The sequence below is a fragment of the Equus asinus genome, chromosome X (assembly GCF_041296235.1).
Source record: "Equus asinus isolate D_3611 breed Donkey chromosome X, EquAss-T2T_v2, whole genome shotgun sequence".
NCBI classification, from domain to species: Eukaryota; Metazoa; Chordata; class Mammalia; order Perissodactyla; family Equidae; genus Equus; species Equus asinus.
Window position 1 is genome coordinate 140,318,231 of NC_091820.1, and position 22,028 is coordinate 140,340,258.

Sequence of the window (22,028 nt, forward strand, 5' to 3'; positions counted from 1 at the left end):
TCCTGTGTACAGCAGAGCAGAACCCTGCCTAGTCTTTTTGCACCATCCTCTCATCTTTATCTCTTCTTTCATTTTTGGATTTTTTGAAGCAATTTGTTTTCCGTCGTCTCTTGCATGCAGCATATTATTGGGACTTTGTTTGTGAGTCAAATTGAAAATCATCTTTTAATAGATGAATTAAGCCCATTCACATTTATTGATCTAAGTGATATGTTATATATTATATATTTCCATCTCTACAAGATTGGCTTTCAGAGAGGTTTTTTTTTTCTAGTGATTATCTTTGTACTTATTCCTTTTTTGAAACTTTTTATTTTGAAGTAATTATAAATCAAAAGAAGTTTCAAAAATTGTACAAAGAGGTACAAAACCATCACATGGCTTCCCCTAGCAGTAACGTTTACATAACTATTGTACTTATACCTTCTTAAAATTGCTTATGGGCACATTGGTACAGAATTTTCTAAGTTCTGATTTGTTTAAAACTTTTTCTTTTTCTATAGCCTTGATATTTGGAGACTAGCTTCACTGTATATAAAATCCTTGGTTCACACTTTCTTTCCTTGAATTTCTTGAAAATACTGCTTCATTGTTGCCTTGCTTTGTATGTAGTTTTTGGAAAGTCTGATGCTAGATTAATTCATCTGCCTTCATAAGTTTTTTGATGTTTTTGCCTAGAGGACTGGAAGATATGTTTTCTTTATCTTTCATGTCTATAGTTTTACTAGGCTATGTCTTGGAATTGACAACTTTGGATAATTTTCCCAGGAACCCAGTGCGACCTTGCAATGTGTAGACTTAGGTCTTTAACTTTGGAAAATTTTTTCTTGTTTTGTTTTTCTTCCCCAGTGATTCCAATTATACAACTGCTAGATCTTCTTTGCTTCTCTTTTTTTTTTTTTTTTGAGGAAGATTAGCTCTGAGCTAACTACTGTCAACCCTCCTCTTTTTTCTGAGGAAGACTGGCCCTGAGCTAACATCCGTGCCCATCTTTCTCCACTTTCTATGTGGGACGCCTACCACAGCATGGTGTGCCAAGCAGTGCCATGTCCATACCGGGATCCGAACCGGCGAACCCTGGGCTGCCGAAGCGGAATGTGTGCACTTAACCGCTGTGCCACAGGGCTGGCCCTTTGCTTCTCTTTCAATTCACCAGTTTCTTTCTAGTCTTTTTCACTTCCTTCTTTATTTCATTTCCTTCTCTCAGTTATTTTTCTGCCTTTTTGAATGACCTTATTAAAGTTTCTTGAGTCTGTTTTCCCTTGGGAACCTTTTAATTTATCTTCACTTCTGAGATAATTTTGTGTTTTTCTTCCACTTATTTTTTTAGCTTGATCAGTTTTTTATTTTTTCTGACTGAGAGTCTGAATCAGGGTGATTTTTTTCATACCCTCAGGTATTTGTTTGCATACATTTAATTAAATTTGGAATGTTGTCTTGCAGGTTTTTTTCCTGCTTCGTAGTTCTTTTCTGAAATGGAGTGTGTTACCAATTGAGGTGTGTTGAATTTTTTTTCTGAATTTTTGGTAACAACTCTGTACAGATTTGTTGAGGAGTCTTCTAGTTTTTTGTGGTTTTGTGATGGTTTATAATAGTCTTAGTTTAAAGGCACACCACCTTCTTCCAGTGTACCCAGTTCCAGAGCCTTTATTATTTTTTGGTGGTGAAGGGAGGAGTTGTGTTTCTTTTACCCTTTTTGATTCTCTTTTTTCTTGTAGGACCCTAAATGTTCTCCTTTTACTTTTTTTTTTACCCTTCAACACCCAATTACTGAAGGTTGTTTCTCACTTATTTTTTGCCTTTTATTTCTTCCCTAGAAACCATGCCTTTTGAAAACTGCTACTTCAAATTGTGCGTACTTTTAAGTTACTTTCCTGTACTCCATGCTCTGGTCCACCAGGGCACTTAAAAATATTTTCATACTTTAGGTGGACTTATTCTTTTTTTTCAATGATTTTAGATCAACCCTTATTCCCTACAGTTTTTCTCAGCCCACCCTTGCTCACTGCAAAAATTTGTAGTGAAGCATGAATGTGAGAGAGTATTTGCTGGGCTTTGGTGTTTTCTTTTCTTTTTTTCAAACTTAGAGTTATATTGAGGTTTAGGGATTTTTCTGTCTTCAAGTTTTGTTTACCATGTGGTTTCAGTGCCTTTTAAAATTTATTCTTGTTATTTTGTACTGCTTTTGAAGGAAATATTAGGAGATACAGACCAAAGCAGTCACCATTGTCTTCAGCAACCTGGATGTCTTAAAAAAATTATTGTTATGTTTTATCCAATGAATGCTTGCTCATTTGACAGTATAATTTAGATTATATTGTCATATTGTCATCTCTGACTATGAAGCAGTCATATTTCTAGGTGTTGAATCCCATGCTAAGACCCATTGGTGTTGATCTCTTCCTAGATTTGATTTTTTTAACTCATTTTTTAAGGATTTGCCTCTCTGATATGCTCATTCTCTGACTTCGTTATTCATATCAGAAATAAATTCATCCAGGTATTAAACTAACAAAAATGTAAAATTGTTTTAATGATTTAGATGGAAATGTTTCTAAGGAGCAGTTTGAGATTGTGGCTCTTCAGCCGTCTGTTGAGCTTACACATGATGCATTCTAGGAATTCAATCAAATAGTAAAAAATCTTGATGCTTTCCATGTCATTTAAGATTGTGGTAGATATACCATAGGAACAAAGAAAATGGAGTGAAAATGTGAATACCTTTAAGATACACAGTGGGCAGATAGTTTGGACTCACTAGATACAGAAAATACAGTGTTCTTTTTTGTAAGAGAGTTGGATAGAGGAAACAATATCTCCCATATTCTTATTTCCAAAAAGCTTTCTAATATGATAGCAAGTGAAAAGAGTCTTTTTCTACTGAACAAGATGTCCTAACTCTTCTGTTTAGCCACACCTGCATAGGTATTTTCAATTTCTTTGTCTTCAGGACATGTATGGGTAAATTCTTCACGGGCATAGGCATTGTGGAGATAGCGCCAGACACCTGAGAATTCTGCTGGAATGTCAAAGTCACGGTATTTCTTGGCAGCAACCTAGGATTTGGGGGAAAAAAGAGAAAAATGCAATTGGTAGTAAAAGGCTACAGTAACATGCCCAGTGTGTAGAAACATATCTCAAAAGTCAAGATCTTTGAGGACATGTTATCTACACAGAAAGGACTACAAAATAAACAAGAATTTTGGATTTACTATTTTAATGTTTTGTCAAATATAAACAAAGCTATATTCTTGCAATCATATTTACATTTACGCTGTATTTAATTATGAATATGTTTAGAAGAAGGAAGCACAGAAAAAGAGCATATATCTCCCCAATAAACTAAGAATTTGTTTAGGGTCCTTACTGTGTCCTATTTCTTTCTGTAATCTCTGTGTCTGACATAGACACATAGACACATAGGACCTGAGAAAGAATAAGTTCTGTTCAATAAAAATTTGTTAAATCATTGATTAAATTATCACAATAATATTAATAGCCCACATCATTTATCACTTGTTATGCCTTAATTTATTTAATTTTTTAAACAATTCTGTGAAATAGGTAATATTACCCTTGTTTTATAGACAAGACAGTAGAAAATACCTTCTGATTTAGGAAGAAATAAACAAGGTTATTATGCTTCCTGGAGGAGATCATTATGGATTTTTCCTCTGAGGAGAAAAAGGAGATATACACTATGTATGATGACGATGACAAAGCCATCATGTAACAATCTCACACTGAATGGTCACTGTGCTTCATGCTGCCAACTCCCAAACCCTTCACAAACCATTCAGCCCGCCCTATAAACACTCACTTTAATAATGTTCAATTTGGGTAACAAGCTGCAGTCAGCCAGGGTCAACTGATCTCCATCTAAGAACAATCTTCTGGAAACAGTGAGTTCCTCAGCACTGTCTGGATCGATTTCATCCAGAAGTGGGGTGTTTAAGTAGTCATCCAGACGCTTAAATTCTCTGAGCATAGATTTTTCAAAATCTGAGGCAATGAAGTCACAGGGTTACTTATAAATATATTGTCTTCATGACTAAATACATTCTCAATATGCTTTTCACACATTTAGACTTCTCTATCTATACACATTGCTTACACTGGCTCTTCAAAATCTACATAGTTAACTAGAACACTCAACTGATAAGATAGAGTCAGATGTTAATCAAGTGGTGAGTGGAAATATTTTTGGACTTTTATTGAGGAGGTGCATTGAGAGCAGAGTCAAAAAGAGAAAGAAAAGTGAGGCATGCTATCATTCAACACAGAAGAATCAGAAGGTAGAGTCAGATATTAATAGTTCTCATGATTCAGAAGATAGTAAACCTATTCAAGAATGTTGTGGGAGATGGTAGTGCTATGGTTTAAGAAACCTTAAAGGTAAACAGGACTGGGAAAGTTGAGGGGCTAAGAAATATAGTCCTGCGGTTAGTTCACTTCTGGCATGTTAATGCTGTAATTGAGCTAAGCTGGTAATTGCCATATTGAATCTTGAGTTCTAAATCTAATAAAACTTCATGCAAGGGAATTTCAGAGGAGAGAACAGAGAATGAGAGGAAGGGTATTCCCCAACATATACTGTATATTCAGGAAAATCCTATTTTAGCTGAGTTGAGAATGTGAGAGTGAGCAAGTGAGAAAGACAGAGAGATTTAAAGAAAGGTATCTTACTCTTATTTGCCTCCTTTTGTGTATTCTTAATGTATGCAGAAAACTTGGCAAAGAGGTTACAGCCAACATCAAAGGACTCCTTGTTCTTGGGACTCAGATGAGGATACCTTAAAAAGAAACGTCACTGCACTATCATTTACACATAACAAGACAGAGACCAGGTGTCCCAGCTTGCACTCTACTGAGAATGCAAGTTTTGGAAAATTGTGCTGGAAACTGAAGCTCCCGAGAAATCTCTCATTGGAAATATGTATTTTTCCCAATCTCAGAATACTTTAGTTTCTAAAGTGCTCTGGGAAATCAGCTGTTTGGAATTTAAAACTCATTTAGGTGTAGAAACAATGTTTCAAATGGTAGTTAGGTCCCCATACTTGCTCCTAAAAGCCTATTTGGCAGAAGATATGGTGATGATACATTTTCAAAGGTAACTAATAGGAAAAAAATATGACTTCAAATATTTTACCTTACAAAACAAATGAAGGAATAAAGAGGGTGAAGACGATGGAAAAAAGTAGCCAAGATGTCTTCCTCTTAGAAATACAAAGTTCATTTAGCATAATAAAATCAAGTAATGTAGTAATGTAATTGGTCACTAACAAAAAGGAAAACCATATGATCATGAATAGATGAAGAAAAAATATTCAGTGGAAATCAATTCATATTCATAAAAAACCCCTCTAGCAACTAGAAATGGTCAGACTAAACACTTAGCCATCTTCCTTGATTCTTTTCTTTCTTTCCATTCCCACATTTGATCCATTGGCAACTCCAGCCAGCTTACCTTTCGAAATGCACCCAGAATCTGTCCACTTCTCATCACCCCCACTGCCCACTGCCCACTCCAAAGCTTATATTACTGAAACAGCTTCTCGACTATTCTTTCCACTCCTGTGCTTGTCCCCCACACTCCCTGACTCTTCTCCACTTTCTGACAGAGCAATCATGTTAAAATATGTCATATTATGTCTCTCCCTACTCATTACCCTGCACTGTCCCCATCCCATTCAGATTCGGATCCCAATGCGATCTGACTCCACCTTACCTCTTTGCTCTCATCTCCTACTCTCTTCTTCACTCAACACTAACGTCCTTGCTGTTCTTCAAACAGGCCTGACAAGCTCTCGCCCCAGGGCCATTTCACTTGGTCTGCCCTTAAATGGACTGCTTTCTCTCATATATGCGCATGGCCTGCTCCTCCTCTTCTTTCAGATCTTTTTTTCTGATAGCTCCTCCTAAATGAGGCCTTTCTTTGGCTGCCCTATCTGACATTGCAACCTCACCCCGTCCCTAACACCCACTACTTCCCTCCCTTGCTTTATTTTTTCTTAGTATTTATCACTATCTAAAATAGTTTATGTTTTGCTTTTTATCTTGCTTATTTACTATATTCCCCAACTAGAATGTAGGCTCTACTAGGGCATAGAGTTTTTGCCCATTTTTTCACTGTTTTTGAGCTTCTAGCAAGTGGAGGAAGACAATAACATAAAGCAATCACTGTAATTATTGGAAGAGAAGCAACAATATAATTGTATATCTAGAAAAGGAAAAGTTACTAGAATTAATGAGCTATTTTGGCAAGGTGGCTAAATACAAGTCAAACATTAGAAAAATAACTTTTCTGTGCTAGCAATAACCAGATAGAAATAGATATTACTAGCATAATCCATTTATAATAATGACAAAAGCATAAAATATTTAGAAATAATTTAATACAAAAGGTATAGAACCAATATGAAAAAATGAAAACAAACTGAAACAAAACACTTAGATGTGGTGTGTATATATATATATATATATATACATACATACACATATATATATATGCAGTGGAATATTATTAATAAGTAAATAATGCTGCAATGAACAAAAGGGTGCATATATCTTTTCAACTTAGTGTTTTCTCATTCTTTGGATAAATACCTGGCAGTGGAATACCTGGATTGTATAGTAGTTCTATTCTTAATTTTTTGAGCAATCTCCATACTGTTTTCCATAGTGGCTGCACCAGTTTACATTCCCACCACCAGCATATGAAGATTCCCTTTTCTCCACATCTTCTCCAACATTTGTTATTTTTTGTCTTGTTAATTATATCCATTCTGATGGGTGTGAGGTGATATCTCATTGTAGTTTTGATTTTCCTTTCCCTAATAATTGATGATGTTGAACATCTTTTCATGTGTCTGTTGGCCATCTGTATATCTTCTTTGGAAAAGTGTCTGTTCATATCCTCTGCCCATTTTTCAATTGGATTGTTTGTTTTTTTGTCGTTGAGTTGTGTGAGTTCTTTATATATTTTGGATGTTAACCCCTTATTGGATATATGATTGGCAAATATCTTCTCCCAATTGTTAGGTTCTTTTTCTGTTTTGTTGATGGTTTCCTTTGCTGTGCAGAAGCTTTTTAGTTTGATGTAGTCCCATTTGTTTATTTTTTCTTTTGTTTCCCTTGCCTGAGGGGCCACTATATTCAAAAAGAGGTTGAGGAAGCTCCCTTCTATTCCTAGTTTGTTGAGTATTACCATGAAATAGTGTTCGATTTTGTCAGATGCTTTTTCTGCATCAATTGAGATGATCATGTGTGCTTTTTTCTCCTTTACTGGTGCTCTCTATTTCTTCATATGACTTCGAGTTACTGTCTAGTTGCCTCTTATTTCTGCCTGAAGCTCTCCCTATAGCATTTCTTGTCTACTAGTAACAAAATCCCTTGGTTTTTGTTCATGTGGAATATCTTAACTTCATTTTTGAAGGATAGTTTTGCAAGATATGGAATTCTTGGTTGACTTTTTTCTTTCAGCACTTTATGTCATCTTTCTGCCTTCTGGCCTCCATGGTTTCTGATGAAAAATCATCTGGTAGTCTTATTGAGAATCCCTTTTGTATGATGAAACACTTCTCTCTTGCTACTTTCAAGATTCTGTCTTTGGCTTTGGCTTTAGATAACTTGATTGTAATGTATCTTGGTGTTGATCTCTTTGAATTTATTCCACTTGGAGTTCATTAACCTTCTTGGATGTGTAGATTTACATCTTTCCTTAAATTTGGGATATTTTCAGCCACTATTTCTTTAAATAGTCTTTCTGCTTTTTTCCCTCTGTCCTCTTTCTGGGACTTCCATTATACATATCTTGGTACATTTGGTGGTATTCCATAGATCTGTTAGGTTCTGTTCATTTTCTTCCTTTTCCTCAGACTGGATAATATCAATTGACTTATGTTCAGTTCTGCTGACTCTTTCTGTCTGTGCAAATCTTCTGTTGAAACCCTTTAGTGAATTGTTCATTTTAATTATCACGCTTTTCAACTCCAGAATTTCTATTTGTTCCTTTTTATAATTTCTATCTTTTTATTGATATTCTCTCTTTGTTGAGACATTGTTTTCTTGGTTTACTTTAGTTCTTTGTTCATGGTTTTCTTTATCTTTCTAAACATATTTAAGATAGTTGATTTATGGTCTTTGTCTATTAAATCAAGTATCTGGGTTTCCTCAGGGACAATTTCTATTAATTTCTTTTTTCCCCATGAATGGGCCATACTTTCTTGTTTCTTGACATGTCTAATATTTTTTTCTTGAAAACTGGACACTTGAATATTTTAATATGGGATATCTGGAAACCAGATTCTTCCCTTCCCCAGAGTCTGTTATTGCTGCTCGTTATGGGTGTTGCCCTTTATTCATTCAGTGAATTTTCTGAAGTAATTTTGTAAAGTCTGTGTTTTTTGTTGTGTACAGCTACTGAAATCTTTGTCCCATTATCCTTGGTCAGTTATTCATTTGACAGAGATTTCCTTAAACTCTTAGAACCAAAGCAAATAAACCAAGAAAGAAAAAAAGCTCTCCCAGTCTTTGCAGGCTGGCTCTGTCTTGGGGCACTCCTTCAACGCTTAGGTATGCAGTTTGCGGTTCTGCCTTAGCCATCACTTTCTGCTTGCATGATGCCTGAAGTTCAGCTAGAAGTGAGAGCTTAGGGTCTTCTCAAACCTTTTTCTGAGCATAAGTCCCTACTTGGACATGTGTATGGATTTCTAGATTTCCTAGAATACATGAATGCTTTTTAAAGGCCTTATTCCTCTAAATATCCCTGAAGTGTCCCAGCCTCTTTCTTCCCAAGCTTTTCAATATGTCTATTGCTTTCCCCAAGTGTTATTGCCCCACGTGGCAGTGGCTAATACATTTGCTTTTAAGTGCCTTCTACAAATGCTGCTAGGGAAGCTGCCTCACAAATGCCTAGAGAAGCTCCAAAGTAGGTGAAAAAAAGGCAGATCCTTCAGTCAATTCTTCAGGGTTCCACTAGAGTTCTGGAAAAGTTGATTCTTATGGTTTTTGCCAGGCTATGCATTACTTTTATGGAGGGATGGATTTTGGAGTTCCCTACTCTACCATTTTCATTGATGTGGATATCTAATAGGTTTTAAAAATTAGATAAGAAGTTTATATGGAAGGGCTCTCACATCTAACAACATCACAGACTAAATAACCACTCTACAGAGCCTTGTAAAAAGAAAGTTGATTTTAGCATTGTTTATAAAACCAAAACTTAAAAATAATCTTTCAACTATTTCTCCAACAATGGCAACTGTTATGACCGAGTGATTAGTGTGTCTTATCCTATGTTCCCTTTTTTAAATGGGAGTTTTTATTCCAATTATCCAATTTCTGCTCCATCATTGAATATTGAGTGTGCAAGGAGTGAGTGGAGACAACTTGTCTTTTATTTTATTTGATTGCTTGACCATTAGTACCTAACGGAGATGTTTCACATCATCTAAAAATCCTGGACTGTGAGCTGGATGCAGTAACTGTATGAGAGTTGGAAGTTCTCTCTCTTGGGAGTAAGTGTGTTCCATGTATGGGAAGAAGGATGCACATATTTATTTGGATGGTTAGAGGAGCAGACTATGGTAAATGATATAGTTATGTACCCCTTTATTTTTCTGCTTCTTGGTTTCTTTCTGTCTACTAACTGAAACTTGTTTTGTTAGGGGTGGCAATATACCTGGATAAAAACTACATTACCTTGCTCCCCTTTGTACTTAGATATGACCCTGTGAATTACTTCTGGATAATGAGTTATAAATGGAAATTGTTGAATGTGGCTTCTGTGAAAGTACCTTAAAGCTGGCTTGCATCTTTTGTCCTTTGCCCTTCTCCTTCTTCCTATGTGGGAGCTATATCTGTTGCCTGGAATTATAGCAGAGATATTGTCACCACGAGTTAACTTTGAGACTGGAAGCTTCACCTGAAGGATGGCAGAGAAGAAATAGAGCCTGGGTGTCCAGTGAAATCATGGAGCTGCCATTCCAGCCCTACAATGCCTCATTCTTGGCTTCTTATTATATGAGAAGAATAAAACTCATATTTATTTAAGCCACTACTTTTTGGATCTCTAGTTACCAGAGTTGAATGCAATCCTTAACTGATATACAAGCTAATAGAAAATCAGTAGGATTTGACAAGATGATTCACAGAACAAAACCAAATGATCAACCAACATGTGTAAAGATGCTCAAATTCACCTATTTTTCAGGGAAATGCAAATTAAAGTACCAATGAGATATCACTACACTCATCATATTGGCACAAATTTAAAAAGAGGGATAACACATAGTATTACAGATATGTGGGAAAAGTGTACTCTCATACATTGATGAGTAAAGTAGTAAAAATTAAAAAAATATGTACTATTTGAATTTTGCTCCTGGGAATATATTCCATAGGAATAAAAACACTGGTATATAAGGACATATGAACAAGAATGTTATTTATAGCATTATCTGTAGTGGTAAAAAACTGGAAGGAGAGGGAATGTCTATCAGTAGAGAAATAGTTTAGCAACTTGTAGCACTTCTGTGACAAGGATTACTATGCAGCCATTAAAACAATGAGTTAAATCTATACCAGTAGAGTTGAAGGATATTAACAATGTTCTTTGAAGTGAGATAAGCAAGATGTAATATTTATAAAGTAAATTATGCTTATTATTGTTATGCTTATATGAACATAGAAAAAGGCATGGAAAGATACACAATAGATTTTTTCACTAGTTACCTTTGGGAGCAAGAAAAGGATGGTGTAAGGGGAGGGAGTAGTAGAGGAGAATGGAGGAGAAGAAAAGAACAAAATAAAACTCAATACTTGTAGGAGAAACTTGGACCAGGAGCTTAAAATCTAAGAAGCCATCAATAATAGGTGAAATAAACCTAGTATAGGCACACAGAGGAGAATCTAACATAGTATCTTTAGTTTCTTATGTAGGAAGAACTATGGACTGATAGAACCTTTCATTCATCATTTATATATATATTTTATGATTAAGACTTGCCCCAGTGCACGGTTGTACATCCTAGTTGTAAGTCCTTCTGGTTCTTCTATGTGGGCTGCTGCCACAGCATGGCAACTGACAGACGGGTGGTGTGGTTCCACCCCTTGGAACCAAACCCAGCCTGCTGAAGCTGTGAGAATGCTGAACTTTAACCACTAGGCAATCAGGGCTGGCTCAAGACTTTATTTTTTAGAGCAGTTTTAAGTTCACAGCCAAACTCCTGACCAATGAAAACTGTGAGATAATAAATGAGTGTCATTTTAAGACACTGAGTTTGTGGTTAATTTGTTGCCCAGCAATAAAAAAAATGAATACAGCAGGATTCTTTTTCTAGGCACTATCCTGAGTGGGCAGAGATATAAAGCTGTCATTCAAGAGTAGATAGTGCAGCTCTGGCCTCTGGTTAACTGTGTAAGACTTGTTTCCTGGCCTCTAGCTTGTGTTGGATATGTTTTGCCCTTATGCCATCAGTGATGTGAAGGCCTAGTCATGACCAGTCCTCATGGGCTATACAGTGTTATTACCACACACTCTCACTCCTACCCCACTATGGGTTCCTTCTCTATTTCTAGCCCACAGCGAACTTACTTCCTTATTTCAAGTATGCTATGTGTTTTAAAAAAATAATTTGAAATGTTATATCTATCATCTTTGTGTATTTGAAGTTGAATGGGAAAGTTTATGCATACTAGACATAATATTTCCCAACCTGCAGAGCTAAGAGATCAGACTGAATTAAAGTCTATTTCAAAATTGAAGACCTTCTGAGGATTCTACAATAAAATGTCTGATTTCTACCAGTATAAATGCCCCCAAACTTCATTATGGATCAGATAAAGTGACTGAAATTAAAGGTGGCCCAAACTTACCCACCTTTCCCAGGTTTCCACGTCTATCCTTTGCCCTTCCCTAATACCTACAGCTCATAAAGTTTTAATAGCTTTACATATATTAAATAAATAATTCTATAGCAAAGTTTTCTAATAATATATGGAGTGATGAAGGGGGTTCTTTTCAAACTTTTCTAGAAAGATAGCAAAAGAGGTCTAACATTGAAAAATAGATATTTAGAAGAATCATCAATCTGCAATAAATAGGCCAATAAAATAGATTATCTCAAGAACAATAGTATCCTGTTAAATGCTGTACCTTGGAGGAGCCAGTGTCTGCTCTAGAAACTCCTCAATTTTAATGAAGTCTGTTTTCAACTCCTTGTTATACACCAGGAAGGGAGGATTGATACCTGGAGCTAAGTCCTTCAGCTCTTCGGGCTTTCTATGATTATTGAAAATAAGCACAGTTAGGCCTCTAGATAAAGTACACATTATACAAACACCAACATTGTATTAGTGTCTACCGATTTCAATCCCCCAAAAGAGACATGTCTTGATTTCTCTTACCTGGTCATGTCAACAGTAGTCACATTGAATTTAACTCCTTTAAGCCAGAGGATCATAAAAAGGCGTTGGCAAAAGGGACAGTTTCCAATACTCTCTCCATCACTTCCAGCCTATTAAGATAAAGAAAGACCTCATTCATTCATTTGCTCAACAAGTATGTATTGAGTGCCTCCTTGGAAATGAGCTAGTTGATAGAGACAAGGTTAGAAGTCCTTAATCTCATGGATTCTACCATCTGTGGGTAGAGAGAGATAATGAATCAAATAATCTCATTGTATGTAAAATTACAAGTGTGATGAGTACTACTACTAATAAATTTTGTATATTACCAGAATTTATATAACTTATACATTTCCTATTAATAGACATTACAACATTCCCAAATTTTTGCTATTCTAAATACTTTAGCAACAAATATTTCTGGGCATATAACTTGTTCCACTTCTGAGATTATCCTGTTTAGAGTTCATTCTTGAAGTGAGTGCTGCGTAAAGAGAGTATGTGCACTTTCTATTTTGATAGATCCTGCCAAATTTCATTTTTGAAAGATATTTGCCATATGTTCATTGGCCATTTGATTTCCTTATTTTGTAAACTGTTTGTTAATGACAATTTTACATTTTTCTATTAAGGTGATGACTTCTTCCTTATTGATTTGGAAAAATTACTTGTATACTAAAGATATTAACTTTTTAAAATACATATTACAGGTGATTTTAAAAACAGGCCTTAAGTAAAACTTAAATTTTACATAAAATCTACCATTATTTTCCTCTATGCAGTCTGGTTTTCCTGATCTACTTACATAGCCATTATATGCATCAAGATTATTAAAAAATTACTTTCTTATTTTGTTTTACTATAAAGACGTTCTCTCGTGTTTTCTTCTAGTAATTTTATGGTTTCAGTTTTGCATTTGTTTCATCTGTTTGGAATTTATTTTGGTGTAAGAAGTGTATTGGGACTCCAGCTTTGTTATTTTTATTTTTATTTTTTTGGCAAATAGTTAATAGTTGTCTTAAAACTATTCATTTAAAAATCTATCTTTCCAAAAAACAACAAATGTTGGAGAGGATGTGGAGAAAAGGGAATGCTCATACATTGCTGGTGGGAATGCAAACTGGTGTAGTCACTATGGAAAACAGTATGGAGATTACTGAAAAAATTAAGAATATAACTACCATATGGTCCAGCTATTCCACTGCTGGGTATTTATCCAAAGGACCTGAAATCAGTGATCCAAAGAGATTTATGCACCCTTATGTTCATTGCAGCATTATTCACAATAGCCAAGATGTGGAAGAAACCCAAGTGCCCATCAACTGATGACTGGATAAAGAAGATGTGGCGCATATATATATATATAATGGAATACTACTCAGCCATAAAAAAGACAAAAGAGTCCCATTTGCAACAACATGGATGGACCTTGAGAGTATGATGTTAAGTGAAATAAGCCAGACAGAGAAAGACCAATACTGCATGATTTCACTCATATGTAGAAGATAAAAAAACTCATGGATAAAGAGAACAGATTAGTGGTTACCAGAGGGAAAGAGGGTTGGGGCGTGGGAGAAAGGGACAAAGGGGCACATATGTTTTGTGATGGATAAAGATTAGACTACTGGGGGTGAGCACGATGAAGTGTATTCAGAAACTGAAAAACAATAATGTACACCCGAAATTACACAATGTTGTAAACCATTATAATCTCAATAAAATTATTTGAAAAAAATCTGTCTTTCTCTGACTGATGGAAAACAGCACAATTTTCTGTTTTGAAATTTTATATATACTTGAGTTTAACCATGGGCCCTCCATTTTTCATTCATTCATCCACTCTCCCAATAAATATTCACTGAACAAATAATTGTGTGTTTAACATAGCCCAGACATTTTATCTACAAAAAATAGATTAAAATAAAAAATAGTCCCCCAAATTAACTCTCAGCTTTAAACTGAAATAAATTCTTTGAAGGAAGGACATGCACGTTATGAGTGTGTGTAACAGAGAAACACAGTCTATATGGGGTTTGTCAGGGAAGGCATTTTCTGAAAAAGTCACATCTGAACTGAGTTCAAAGGATAAGTGAGTTAACTAGGTGAATTGGCATGAAGAGCGCATTCTAAACAGAGGTAATAGCATATCCAAAGGCCTTGCAACAGGTTGGAGCATATCACACATAAGGAACTGAAAGAAGGTCAATGTGACTGGGATTCAGAGAGTGAGGGAGAGAAGAGAAAAAGGGCTACATCAAAACTAAAATCTTCTGCTTTTCAAAAGAACTGTCAAGAAAATAAAAAACATGTTGTATCCAAAATATATAAAATATATGAATAAGGAACTCTTACAACTCAAACCATCCAACTTAAAAATGGGTGAAAGGTTTAAACACTACATAAAAGATATACAGATAGTAAATAAGGACATGAAAAGATGCTCAACATCATTAGTCAACAGGTAAATGTAATTAAAACTACAATGAGATACCACCACACACACATTAGAATAGCAGAAATTAAAAAGACCATACCAAGTATTGGCAGGAATGTAGAGCAACTGGAACTGATACACTATTCTTGGGAGTAAAAAATGGTACAACTGCTTTATAAAGAGTTTGTCAAAGTTAAAAATGTACCTACCATATGACTCAGAAATTCTAATCCTAGGTATTTACCCAAGAGAAATGAAAGCATATGGCCATAGAAAGACTTGTACGTAAAAGTTTATAGCAACTTTATTCACAATAGCCCCAAACTGGAAACAACCCAAATGTTCTTCAATGGGTGAAGGGATAAACCTTTTACATCCATACAATGGAAGACTTCAGTAACAAAAAGGAATGAGCTATTGTTGCACACAACAATGTAGGCAAATCTCAGAATAATTATGGTGAGTGAAAGAAGCCAGACCAAAAAAGAGGACCCTAGTGTATAATTCAGTCTATAGAAAATTCTAGAAAATACAAATCAACATATTTTGACAGAAAGCAAATCAGTGATTGCCTAGCAGGGGAGTAGCGGGGTAGAGTGGGGAAGATTCATAGCAAAGAGACACGAAGGAACTTTCTGAGGTGATGGAACTATTTTATATTTTGATTGGAGTGGTGGTTACATGTGTGTATACATTTGCCAAAAGTCATTGGACTGTGCACTTAAAATAAATGCATCTTATTTTATGTAAATTATACCTCAATAATGTCTATTAGAACAGAAAAGTTAAAAAAGCAGAACAACAAAACTCCTCAAATAAATGATATTATGCATGGCTTACAGATGTTGCAATGACAAAGATAAGGGTATGACCATGGAAGGAGGTGCCTAAGAGATGGTGAAGAACAAGATCACTGGAGGAGAGGACGTCAAGGATCTGAGAGGTCAGAGTATTGTAAGAGTCACCTGTGTAGATGTTAAAGTCACCAAGAGTTAGGATAGGAATAGTGTTGAAGAGAGTGACACTGATCTGGAGCTAAAATCCTCAGGAAATAAGGGAGAGTGGCCCGGGGTTTGGAAAACTACTATAACAAAGAAGGTTAATGTGTGGTTTAGTCTGATTTTAGGAGACTCAACCTAGGTATTTCTCTGGATGAGTGAGGTAGAATTGTCTGGAAACAGGAATGAGGAGTAAGGATACTTAAGGGACACCTACTCCATCTCCAGACTCAGTGGTAACAGGAATGAGGAAGAAAAGGCAGCCACTTCTTGAGAGGCCTATAACTGATGTAGTGTCCTCATGTGAGATCCAGATTTTAGACACCCTAATCGCCACATGCCCAAAACGGAATTTCTTCCCTTTTCTTTACACCACACAGTGACCTACTCTTTACGGTTCCTACTCCAGTGGATGGCACTCCCTTATGCTATGGACTGTATTGTGTTCCCCCTCAAATTCGTATATTGCAACACTAACTCCTTAATGTGATGGTATTTGGAGGTAAGGACTTTGGGAAGTAATTAGGTATAGATGAGGTCATGAGGATAGAGCCCTCATGATGGGATAATGCTCTTATAAAAAGAGACCAGAAAGCATGTTTCCTCTCTCTGTCCCCACAATGCAAGGACATAGAGAGAAGGCAGCCATCCATAAGCCAAGAAGAGAGTTCTCACCAGAAACCGACGATCCTAGCATCTTGGTTTAGGACAAGCAGCCTTTAGAACTGTGAGAAGATAAATGTTTGTAGTTTAAGCCACCCAATCTATGATATTTTGTTATGGCAGCCTGAGCAGACAAAACACCATCCACCCAGTTGCCTAAACTAGAAAAATTGGGGATAATCCTTCTGCTTCATCCCCAACATTGAATCCAACACTAATTCTTGTCCGTTTTACCTATAAATATCTCTAAATAAATTCAGTTCTCTCATCTGCCATGGTTATTACATCATTCACTCATTTAATGTTTATTTGATGCTTACTATCTGTCTGACATTGTTAGGTGCTAGCGACCCAAGGCCAAGCCATCAGCATCTCTCATCTCTTGGACCTAGTTTTTTTCTCTTTCACCTCTGTCTGTAGAAGGAAATGAAGGGTACTTCCTCTTACAGTTGCTCTGATCTGTCATTTCTAGAAATATTAAGGTCCCAGAAGACCTAGGCATAATTCTATTTTTTTGGCAAATTTTCTTTTCCCTAGCAGAGGATGAGACAGAGGAAATAGTGTTTATTGTTGCTATTTTGTGATGTCAGGGAGTGAAGAGGTATGGGAAGAGGCAACCAACCTTTGCAGCTGCATTTCTTTTGTAACAGAAGCCAGACTAAAGATCCAATCATAAATGGGGTTAGTGAGTGGAAACGTGATTGGGGGTGGGAAGCAGGAAGAAGAATGGAGTCTGATGATAGATACAGCAGGAAGGGTGGATCGCCTTTGGCAAAAGGAAAGGAAAAACAGTGAGGTGTGGGGGAAATGTAGTAGTTTTACAGGAAAACTGAAGGTTTTTTTTTTTTCTGTTTATAATATGCTGATTTAAAGTGCCATCACATAAAATTTTAGGATGTAAATTCTCTAACCTGATTGATGAATTACCTACCTCTTAAGTAGTGTATCTTTAGCTGGAAAACACGGGATGTGATCATTTATCAAAACAACTTTTTCTCTTTGTGTTTGTGATCTAAATTTCTAAACATGAAAAATAATAACCACAATATGACATTTATTGAGTGTTTACTATGTTAACAGCCACTGTGTTTTACGTATTTGTTTTATTTAATGCTCACAATGAAGATGATCCTGTGAGGTAGATTCTGTTATTACTCTTGTTTTACAGATGAGGAAATTGAGGCTCAGAGAAGCTGACTTGCTCAAATACACTCAGCTAGACAAGCGTTGGTGATCTATATACTCTTCTCACATAGCAAATCCAGGGCTGTCTACTCTAGAACCCACCGTCTTAAACACTTCTTTCTCCCATCTAATAGTTTTGTTGGATTTTTTTATTAGTCTTTATGATAGTTCTAAGAGAGTTTGAAAATGGTCTGAATGTTCAGAGAAGAGCATCATCTGTTTTTTCTTTCCCACGTAGATAAAATGCTTTTGACAAAAATATTACACTCAGAATTTTGGCCCAAATGTTAGATTATATAATGTTATGTACAAATCTACTAAAACTAAATTTTAGAGTGTTTGGTAGAGAACACAAAAACTCCATTTAACAATGAACAACAAACCAATAAGATAAACTCTGCATTTAGACAAAATAAAATGTGTGTTAGAAAATCCTTTGTTCTTAGTTCCTGGATATAAATCTGGCCCAAATCATTTAGAGCTGAAAGGAAATGTTTTCACTGACTACGTGGAACACATAGGTGCTGTGATATAAACTCTTAATTGTGACTGGAGAGTGCTTAATCTCTTGCTGGGATCCTATCAGTGGTATGGGGAAGTTGTGGTAGGGTTTTTAAGCCACAGCCAAAGGTAGCTGGGGAAGTCACAGACTCATTTACTCTTTAGAAAGATACCACTTTTCTATAAATGAGATACCATTGGTAAAGAGCAGTACTTTTTAAACTTACTCTGACATTTTTTACCCCCCTTAATCCCTATGCCCCCTTCCAGTATCTTATATGAAACCTCTAGAGATCTGTGGAACACATCTTAAAGCAAAACAAAACAAAACCTGGACCAAATGATACTCAAGATTCTTCCAGAAAATCTGATTTACATCAATGTCATTAGATTAGCCTACATCTAAAGGATTCTATCTGATGAAATTCTGGAAAATTTTACTAAAAAGTTTGCTCAATTGAAAACAATTGAATAACAGTAGACATAGCTATTTTAAAGGAGTGGGATCCTAACTCTGCCATTCACTAGCTATGTGACATTGGACAAAGTTACTCAGCTACTCTTTGCTTTATTTTCTGTATCCGTAAAATAGGGTTAATAATGAACCACTTAGCACAGTGCCTGCCATATAGTAAGTACTCAATAAATGATTGATTATTTTAACCTGAAAGCTGTTACTTAATTAAGCATTTGCTCATCCAATGTGTGATTTGCTAATTCCTCCTGTCCAGATTACCACCCAAATATGGGAAGTCTATGAAGATAAACACACAGATCAATGCCAACAACTGGTTAGAGGAGTTTGATTGGATTGAATGAATAGGACAGACAAAAGAAACACTTTAGTTACCCTATGAAGGAAAATTATCTCTGGTTTAGAATTGGTAGATGTAAAAAGCCAGTTAGGAAACTGTCTTATTTATGTCATGCCTGAGCAGTCACATATTTTGCTGGAATCCAGAGATAGGAGAAGTAGCTCTTATGCCCCATAGCCCAGCAAACACATATTTGGATTATTTTGCTATGCAAGCATTCAAGGGTCTCTCTCCTATAATTTTGAAAAAGCAGGTTGATTATGTCCTTGGCGCATGTATGTGACTAGTTAAATATTTTAAAATAATTGTAAAGGTATTATTTTGGCTAACAGATGTTTACCTAACATTTGGTGAGCATACCCTATTTAATGTCTTTGTAAGTCGTCAAGAGACTATATAGTTTTAGAGGGAAGTTACTTAAATTTTGTTGCCTTAGGTTGCTTATCTAGAAATTACAATGATGCGTACTGCTACCACTACTACTACTGATACTACTAGTAACCTATCTCCTAAATTGTTATTAGGATTAAATGAGATAATATATGTAAAGCGTTTAGAAAAGGGTCAAGCAAAATATGAGTTTGTTATTATTATTATCATCCTGAGTACTTCCAACAGTCAATGAAAATATAGAGAAAAAATAGTTAATATAAACAAGGATTTAGAAAACTATGTAATTTCCACTTGGAATAACCCATACAAAATTATTTATTTTTCTTGATGAGCTAATTTAGAAGCACATGCTCTTTCCTCCTGCTTTAGGGGTTTTCCGAAGGGTTTTTCTGAAAAGTTAAGACATCAAAAAAAAAAAACAACCCAAGGCAGACCATAAAGAGGAAGTGCAGCATTCTAAAATGCCTCCTCCTCACATAATAGGCACACAAACTCCTGGCTTTTTTCTCCCCTAGTGTCTATCTGACCCTGCTGTGATATTCATCCATTATGGGAGAATTTAAGAAATCTCTGTCTGGGCTACGTGTGGGAATGGGGCTCTCAGGCCTTTCTTGGCCCTCTCTTCACCCCATTCACCCCTTCTAAAACCTCCCTCATAAAACACAGATTGTGAGAGCTGGAAAGCCCTTAAGGATCATTTGTCAGCCTCTTTCATTGTATAGATGGAGAAACAAAGGTCCAGAGAGAGGGAAGGATTTATTCAAGGTTACTTAGGAAGCCACTAAGAATACAATTTAGTTGCTCTGACTACCAACAGTCTAGTGCTCTTTTCACCATATCTCTTTGCCTTTTTCAGATGAGATGTTTTCCTATTGTTGTCTAAGAGCAACCAAACACCTACGCATCCCTCTAGGACTCAGAGTAGGAATACAAGTACAAAATTATTTCCTATCTATAGCCCAAATGTTGACTTTTTTCAAGAAGCTGAGGTCCAGTGTCAAGAAGTAATACATTCTATATGCCGTTATTATAGCTAGAAAACTTACCTTTACAAAAAGCTCAATTTCGGGGTCTGTTTCAATGCTGGACTTCGGGCCTGCCATCTTTCTGTTTATACTGCCAGCTGCCAGCCCCCTGCCTTCTGCACAATCCACAGTACTCGTGGACCCTTTTCTTTCAGTTTTATCCAAAGGCTCGAATAAAGTTGGTACTTTAAGAGGAGAGCCCAGCTTGTAGTGGTCTGAGTCAGAGCTGGGGCTAGTCTCTCTTCTCAGGAGGTGGGGTACAGAGAATTCTAGATGCTTGAGAGCAGCTCTTGAATTCAGTTTCCTTCTTCCTCTTGACCTAGCATTTGAATCAAGGAGGAGTCGAAGGGGTGTGTATAAACTGGCTGGCTAGAAGGGTGGGGGTATTTCCAGAGAGGCTTCAATGCCGTGAGTCAGCACTGGAGAAACACATACACGCAAACACACACATGCAGTGCTGGCTTCTATGTATCAAGCAGACCAGATGTTTTCTGGAGTCTCCCTTTGAATCCTGGGCTCCATGCCCAGAAAATGGCCTCTTATTGCTGTTCCTATAAACTGTCAGCAGCAAAAAGCTCTTCCAGGAAAGGACCAGAAATGACTTAGGTTTTATCATTGAAAAGGATGTTTATCTAATGATACTATCTAAACAAAGGTTTAAAAAAGTGTACTTCATCAAATGTCTCCACCCCTAATTCTACTGCTCACATAGCCAGATTTCCCTTCTGGGTTGCAAATTTCACTTCTCTTCCATATCCAGGGAATGTTTGCTGGTTTGGCTGAGTCTGGGGACGTCGTTTGCGTGCCCCACGTAATTATTTCTGGGAAGTGTGGACTGGGACGGATCACTTCCTGGTTTTGGTATCTGTATCAGGAAACACAAGCAGTTGGGTAACTGCTTGTCAACCCTGGGAACGGCAGTAAAATATCCAAAGCGATCGCTCCGTATCTGCAGTTTCTCGTGGCTGTGTTTTTTCCCTGTCAGGACTGAGGAGGGAGGTCCCTGGATTAATAAATCTCTTTGGTGGGAAGAGTCTCTTTCTGCTTGGAGCCAAAGTGAACATAGATCAATCAGTTGGGCACCATCGCGACCCTCTTTCTACAACACCAAACATCCCCCATGCTCTTATGGGCTGTACATGCACCTGCCGTTGCCCCCATGTAAAGAATTTACAGGATAAGAGACTCTTGGCAAAACCTGGTCTGTGCCACGCCTGCAGGTTCTAGGCAAGGTGTGGCTGATATGAAGGTGGGTGTTCTTCTGGGCGTGGGACCTGTTGATTTCCCAAATGGTCGGTAAAGTGAACAGGAAATTGTAGTAGACGTCTCCTGAGTCGACCTTGAGGGTGAGTTTAGGACCAGCTGTTTGGCAGGACCTGGTGAATGCTTTTTTGGCTGTATTTTCACTCTGTTCGTTTATTCTTTCACTCCAAAGACAATTAATAAATGCTTACTCTGTACCGGGATGCCGATCCACTCACTGAGATTAGCAGCACAGGAGGACAGTAAGTTTGGGAGGACAACAGGAATTCAACTTTAAGCATGCTGAGTCTGAGGCATCCTCACTCTTCCCCATTCCCTATATCTAATCAGTACAAAATCTTGT

General features: G+C 36.6%; 1 protein-coding gene across 1 annotated transcript; it reads right to left on the reverse strand.

The window, feature by feature from the left end:
• Window positions 1-1,169: 1,169 nt before the first annotated feature.
• CLIC2 (chloride intracellular channel 2) lies at window positions 1,170-21,213 on the reverse strand. The gene is made up of 6 exons (XM_014835811.3): window positions 20,444-21,213; window positions 12,409-12,518; window positions 12,158-12,283; window positions 4,687-4,793; window positions 3,821-4,002; window positions 1,170-3,056 (listed from the first exon to the last, which is right to left on the reverse strand). The coding sequence occupies exons 1-6, from the start codon at window positions 20,498-20,500 to the stop codon at window positions 2,895-2,897; spliced, it is 744 nt and encodes a 247-aa protein (XP_014691297.1). The 5' UTR covers window positions 20,501-21,213; the 3' UTR covers window positions 1,170-2,894.
• Between the last annotated feature and the right edge of the window lie 815 nt (window positions 21,214-22,028).

Coding starts and splice junctions, on each gene's coding strand:
- CLIC2 (XM_014835811.3), bottom strand. CDS start 20,500: ATGGCAGGCCCGAAGTCCAGCATTGAAACAGACCCCGAAATTGAGCTT. Junction 12,284..12,408: donor ACTACTGTTGACATGACCAG/GTAAGAGAAATC, acceptor CAATAATCATAG/AAAGCCCGAAGAGCTGAAGG. Junction 4,003..4,686: donor ACAAAAGGAGGCAAATAAGA/GTAAGATACCTT, acceptor TCATTGCCTCAG/ATTTTGAAAAATCTATGCTC.